General features: G+C 40.5%; 1 protein-coding gene across 4 annotated transcripts; it reads right to left on the bottom strand.

Annotated features, from left to right (window-relative positions):
• Positions 1-1,502: 1,502 nt before the first annotated feature.
• Positions 1,503-4,933, bottom strand: LOC144638878 (uncharacterized). Of its 4 annotated transcripts, none has more exons than XM_078498174.1 (3): positions 4,839-4,933; positions 2,314-2,524; positions 1,503-1,915 (listed from the first exon to the last, which is right to left on the bottom strand). In XM_078498174.1, the coding sequence occupies exons 1-3, from the start codon at positions 4,862-4,864 to the stop codon at positions 1,793-1,795; spliced, it is 360 nt and encodes a 119-aa protein (XP_078354300.1). In that variant the 5' UTR covers positions 4,865-4,933; the 3' UTR covers positions 1,503-1,792. The 4 variants fall into 4 exon arrangements, with proteins under 4 accessions (XP_078354300.1, XP_078354303.1, XP_078354302.1 ...); XM_078498177.1 differs by lacking the exon at positions 4,839-4,933 and adding an exon at positions 3,023-3,286; XM_078498176.1 differs by lacking the exon at positions 4,839-4,933 and adding an exon at positions 3,036-3,286.
• Between the last annotated feature and the right edge of the window lie 1,237 nt (positions 4,934-6,170).

Here is a 6,170-nt window from a genome sequence, read left to right as displayed (position 1 = left end):
AGTAATAATTATTAATTACAGTGGAACCTCGATTTAACGGACCTCTATATTACGAAGTCCTCGGTGGTATAATTAACAATTATCCTGCGAAATCGTGCGGAATATCGCCTGATACTTAATCGACGAGGCCGTGGGCCGAGTTGGCTAAAATCAGACGATATTCCGCAAGATTGAGACGGATAATTGTTTTATTATTCAACAAATTGTCAACGAAACACATTTTGCTGGTAGAAAAACTGTAATTATGCAGCGCTTTACAAGAATTCGGACGTATACCTACGTATATCGCAGGATATCTGTCATGTGCGTATGACAAATAACGTTAACATTTTGACCATAAATGGGCAGCGCGCGCAATTGTTGAATAATAACAAACGATATTCTTCAGCCAGGGGACAGTTACAGTAAGATGTCTAAAATGTATGGAACGGTACCTCGATATAACGAACCTCGATATAACGAAATCCTCGTTATAACGAACACAATCCGGAAGCCCAAACATAAAATGTACCCCGATATAACGAATAAGTAACGAAAATAATTTAATCCTTTAACAGGAGAACATCTTCAAAGACATACATGTATGTCCACATCTATATGCATATTAGACATTGAGGTACAAATGATATTTTGACAGTCGTGAGCTATATAGGTATGTGCCGCTGGGAAAGGGTAGGGATTTTCGGTGTCTAGTCTAGTACCGTAGAATTCCGGTTATAAGCCCTGGGCTTATACAACTTCGTAAGGGGTTTTGGGTGGGCTTATACGCGGAGGGGCTTATATCCGGGAGGGCTTATAAGCGGAATGAAAAAAACGTTTCAAAACGAGCCACGGGAGTGTTGATGGAAATACGTTTTTAAGTTAAAAACACATAATAAAGCAACATTTAGCCCTATTCAGTACTGTCATCTGGTAGAGGGGGGCTTATATCCGGGGGGGCTTATAACCGGATGTATTTTTTTGTTTCCAGGATGATGGGCCTATAACTGGGGGGGCTTATAAGCGGGGGGCTTATAACCGGAATTCTACGGTATACGGTTGCAAAATCAGCTGAACATGGTCTGGTATAGGGTAAGGGTTTCAGAGTCCCAGCGGCACACCCCCACCCAAAAATATATAGAGTGCCCCCGGGGGGAGGCTGGTGCAACGTAACAATGTGAAAAACATTTATTATGTATACCTAGATTTAATGAACATTTTGGTTGTTTTCCGCAAATTCGTTATACCGAAGTTTTCGATATAACAAACCCTCGACATAACGAACAAATTTCCCCAGTCCGTTGGCACTTCGTTAAATCAAGGTTTCACTGTATTATGGAATTCTATAGTACCAACTCTCCATACAAACCAACGAGCATAGATCAGAACGACATGTACAACATCATACACGAAACTCTAAGAAAGTGACAAATTTCCTTTTTATCATTGCGAAATATACGCACCTGAGCTTCTTCAAATCAATATGAGGGTATGGGAAGCACCGTTGCCTAATGGTTAGCGCGCTGGATTCCGGATCGAGCGGTACGTTCGTTCAAGCCCTGGCCGGGGTCATTATGTTTGTGTTCTTGGACAAGACACTTTACTCTCATAGTGCCTCTCTCCACCCAGGTGTATAAATAGGCATCGGCGAATCAACGCTGGGGGTAACCCTGCGATGGACTAGCATCCCATCCAGGGGGGAGTAGAAATACTACTAGTCGCTTAATGATACGAAACCGGGATAAGCTCCGGACTGATGAGCTACTAGGGTCGTATGCAGGTCCGCCCGCCCCTTCACCATCACCGCCTCCCCCTAAAAAAACAAACAAACAAACAGTTTAAATTGTTCATTACCAGGCTCTCTGCTCAATATGTTCCTAACTTCAACCTCGTTTCCAGACAAACACGCGTGATGCAATTTGCCTGGTTTCTCTTTCTGTGGACGAAAGAATAGAACTTATATACAGTGATTGCAATCATCACCAGTTGCAACTGTTTGAACCACTAAAAACGAGACCAGTAGAGTGGACTGAATAATTAAATTGTTTTAGCCAAATTCTAAAACAACAAATTATTTCTCTCATGGACTAGTATTAAACTCTGCGCTCTAGCGAAATCGCGCGCGGACTGATCATGAATTGTCATTATAAACTTTCAGTTGTGTACGCACGCTCATAAGTTCAGTGAACAATTATTACGCTTTGAACTCGCGTGACGGTAAGGCTCCTTCTATTAGTCTTCTCGGGAATTGAATTTTCCAGTTTAATTCAAGGACATTGGAAAAAAAAAGAGAGGGAGAGTTTTTTGCTTATCAATCACAGTTGCCATGCCTACCGATTCATGACCTTCATCATCGTCCCCAGTATCTGTTGCGTCAGGAGCCTCGCTTCCTACTGATTGGAGAGACAGCTGACTCAATGTTTTGGCTCGCTGGATCCGATCCAGGTCTGGACTTAAAGGTACTAAAGGCAATTCCTCCTCGTCATTAGGTCTCTCAGGAGGTGGTGGACTGTTCATGTTAGCGTCCATTGCAATTTTACGGCTTCTGAGTTCAAATAAATCAGGCATAAATATAAAAGAAGGCACCAGGTTAAAGCGTTCCAAGGAAAAATAATAAGAGATTTAGAAGAGAACGATTTTAAGTAATGCCTGTTGCATTATTTAATGGTTCGTAATTGTTTCAATGTTCCGGGCAATCATGCATCCTTGTTCTTTATCGTATCTTTGAGATCAATCAATCAATCAATCAATCAATCAATCAATTCGTATTAACGTCATGACGCGGGATGAGGTTGCCCTCCATATCCGAGCCAGAAACGCATGTCAATGTGTTTTATATATTCCCTTCTTGTTTTGTGTCACGTGACGTTTATTTCGGCGACGTCAGCGGTGTGAATCCACGCGGTCAAGGCCTGGGCATAAGCTGTCTAATCGCCGTGCAGGGACTAAGCAAAGTTCCTTGCATTCGATAATAATTTTGATTGACATATAAGCCTGGGACTGTATAAAGACTATCATTCATTAAAAAGTACAAAAACGTAACTTATTTTACCAACCGAATTCTCGCTTTAGTTTCAAAATGACACAAATATCGAGATAACGTACAAATGCCTCAAGTGATTCCAAAAATTATGGCGTGACTAAATGGACATTCCAAAATCAGAAATCCGCTTGAAGACTAGAACCCAAGCACTTCAGTGTGCTCTCGGTTGCTATCGACTTGTGATAGTTGACTTGTAGACTGTTTCCAGTCTCCTATTGTTCTGTGTGTTTGCCGCCATCGATCGCTGAGTTCGACGTTCGCCGTCTTGGCTTAGCATTCTCAAGCGCAACCTGGGGAGATAGCAAAATACCTGTGGGGACGGGTATTTTGCTCTCTCCCCAGGTTGCACTCGGGAATGAAAAACCAAGATGGCGGAACGCTAAACTCAGCGATCGCAATCGATCCTAACAAACACACGGAAAAATAGGGGACTGTGAAAAGACTAAAAGTGAACTATTAAAAGCCGATAGAAACCGAGAGCGAGCCGTGTAATTGTCTTAGCAACAAAAAATTCAGTGAAAATGGTTTATTTATAGGTTTGGTTCGTGATTTTGGCAATTTTGGTTGTGCGCGCACCCAGGGCGGTCTATCAAAGACTAAACCGTCCCTTGCGTAGCCAATCAGATTGCAGGTTTGCCTAATATTCTGTCACTTAGTCCATGCTTATAGATCATAGTCATTAACCAAGACCCGCGCATTGTCTTGGCTATTGTATTAAGGGTAATTGAACACCCCAAGTGGCCAATAAAAGCACGCGCGGTTTTATTGTATTATGTCTGGTGGAAATGGAGCGAAACGGAAAAAAACTTAAACATGCAAAATTTGCACAAACCCATGCTAGGAATGTCACGAGTTAATGGATGTCTTATAAATACCTTACAAGCAAGCTATTGAATTCCGAGACTAATGCAATCCTCTGTTGTTCGAAAGCCGATCGGAACTCTAATACATACATAATCTTTACTTAAACACGATTAGTTACAATCAATTATTGAACCTACATAGATAACAATAATAATAAAACAAAATGCTTATAAAATACTGTTTTACATAATTGCCGTATGGGAATCCGGTATGTCTGAGATTTAGTCGATCTTTTGTTTAAACTGTCTAGTTAAGCCAGCATTTCACAATTCTTGGCTCAGATTGTTCCATAAAATGGCCCCACCGTAACTAAACTTAGTTATCGTGCTTTAGTCGAACAACAGCCCAAGGTGTTAATCTGCAAGGCTTTATAAATTAATTTCCTACATATTGCAGTCTTATTCATAAGACTGCAATATGTAGGATTAATACAGAATTAATAGTGGTCCCCACAGTAGCTAAACCTTCGTTAATCGGTTTTAATCCTGTATGCTTCAGTTTAATAACTTGCCCTTAGTGTTAAGTGGCAAAGCTTAATGTAAGAGCTTTCTCATATTCTTTTATATAAGACTATATTACTCAAGAAACTGCCAATAATAAAGATAAGATTAAGTGCTGGTTACATAACGCCTTGATTATGGAGGGACAGCTTGTAGCATCTAGATTGTGTTTATGAAGTTTTCGAAACAATTTCTCGTTTAAACAATGAAATATATTTTTTATTGTCCCCCTTCAGAACAAACGGATCATTAATCTGATCAGTTTAAAGTTAGACGTACTGTCGATAACGATCAAAGAAGATCTATTGAGCACCTCTTAAATCACTAATTTGATTTACGTTTATCAGTTATTGGACTTAACAGAAATAATTGCGCGCGCTTTACAAACACTAACTTTATCAAAGTTTAAACAACAACTTAACACAATCGAGCAAAAGAATCTTAGACCTTACCTTTGTCTCTTCTGTCGTTTGGACATAATGGAAAATGGCAGATTCCTATCTTAACAAATAAATCAAAGCGTGTTTACGTAAGTTCGATAGTTTATAAAGCTGGGCCATAAAGTAGTGAACCGTGATGCGTGACAGTTATAAGTCATGCATCATAACTCACATAACTCACGCGAGTTTGGCGTCAAAAACTAAAACTTTTTTCGACATTGAGCACTATGTTCTCAGAAACACGTATATGTCAAAAGCTTTAAATCATCTTCATAACTAGTGTCGTTTAATAAGCCTTGGTTAAGCTTCGACAGAATTAATTTTAAGGTGAATACTAGAAATTATAAAATAGCTGACATTCTTGCGGTTTCTTTCTCATTGATAAAGTTCTTAGGTACGTGCCCCTCCCCCTGGGGGACTACCACATGAAAGGTACGGGGGTGCCTGTCGTCCGTGATGCGTGAACCGTAATGCGTGACACATAACTCACGCGAGTTTGGCGCGAAAACTGAAACTTTTTTCAACATTGAGTATTAATTATTAAAGGTGTGTTTAGAGAAATACATATACGTCAAAAGCTTTAAATCACCTTCATAACTGGTGTCGTTATTTGGCCTTGGTTAGCGTTCGACATAATTAATTTTAGGGTGAATACTGGAAATTAACAATAGCTGACATTTTTCTGGGTTTCTTTCTCATGGATAAAGCTTTTAGCAATTTCATAAGAGTAATAAAACCGCCGTTTCTATGTCTTTATAATTCAACAAAAATCATAGCCACGTTAATTCCCTCCCTTGAATGGCTGATAGAGCCCTCGCCTGCATCTCGGTTTCTCATCTACCCCCCCCCTCCCCCCCGTCTGGGGGACTATCACATGAAAGGGACGGGGGTTCGCTTCGTCTCGCGTAGGGGTGTATTGGTGGTCTTGAAAAAGCAGGCATGAAAAATGGTATCTTTAAATGATCAAAAAAGCTTGCGCCAAGCACAGATTGGTCGATCTGTGTTCGGGGGTTTAATTCGAAATTTCCGATGAGCATCCCTCTCTTTCATGTGAGAGTGCTCCTCTCCCCCTCCCGGTCTACGTGAAATGTCCTACCCATGATTATTTGAGAGTATATAAATCGCAGAAACAAAGGTTTCAGTTATTTCCTAATAATTCTTACGGTTTATAAATTGTTGTTTAGCCACCGCAGTTAGTCTAGTTGGAGTGGTAGCACATCACTCTGGCAACGGAGGTGAAAAGAGCGAAGAGGGAAACCCGCTACAAGCTCTCAAAAACCCTACACGAGGAAAAGTTAGTCTGCCAGAACTGCGGTCGTGTCTGTAAATATCAAATTGGACTGT

This window comes from Oculina patagonica, chromosome 14 (genome assembly GCF_052425735.1).
Source record: "Oculina patagonica isolate OP01 chromosome 14, crgOcupat, whole genome shotgun sequence".
NCBI classification, from domain to species: Eukaryota; Metazoa; Cnidaria; class Anthozoa; order Scleractinia; family Oculinidae; genus Oculina; species Oculina patagonica.
This window is presented reverse-complemented; position numbering and strand designations above follow the sequence as displayed.

Coding starts and splice junctions, on each gene's coding strand:
- LOC144638878 (XM_078498174.1), bottom strand. CDS start 4,864: ATGTCCAAACGACAGAAGAGACAAAG. Junction 2,525..4,838: donor AAACGACAGAAGAGACAAAG/GTAAGGTCTAAG, acceptor ATTTGAACTCAG/AAGCCGTAAAATTGCAATGG. Junction 1,916..2,313: donor ATGATGAAGGTCATGAATCG/GTAGGCATGGCA, acceptor TTTCGTCCACAG/AAAGAGAAACCAGGCAAATT.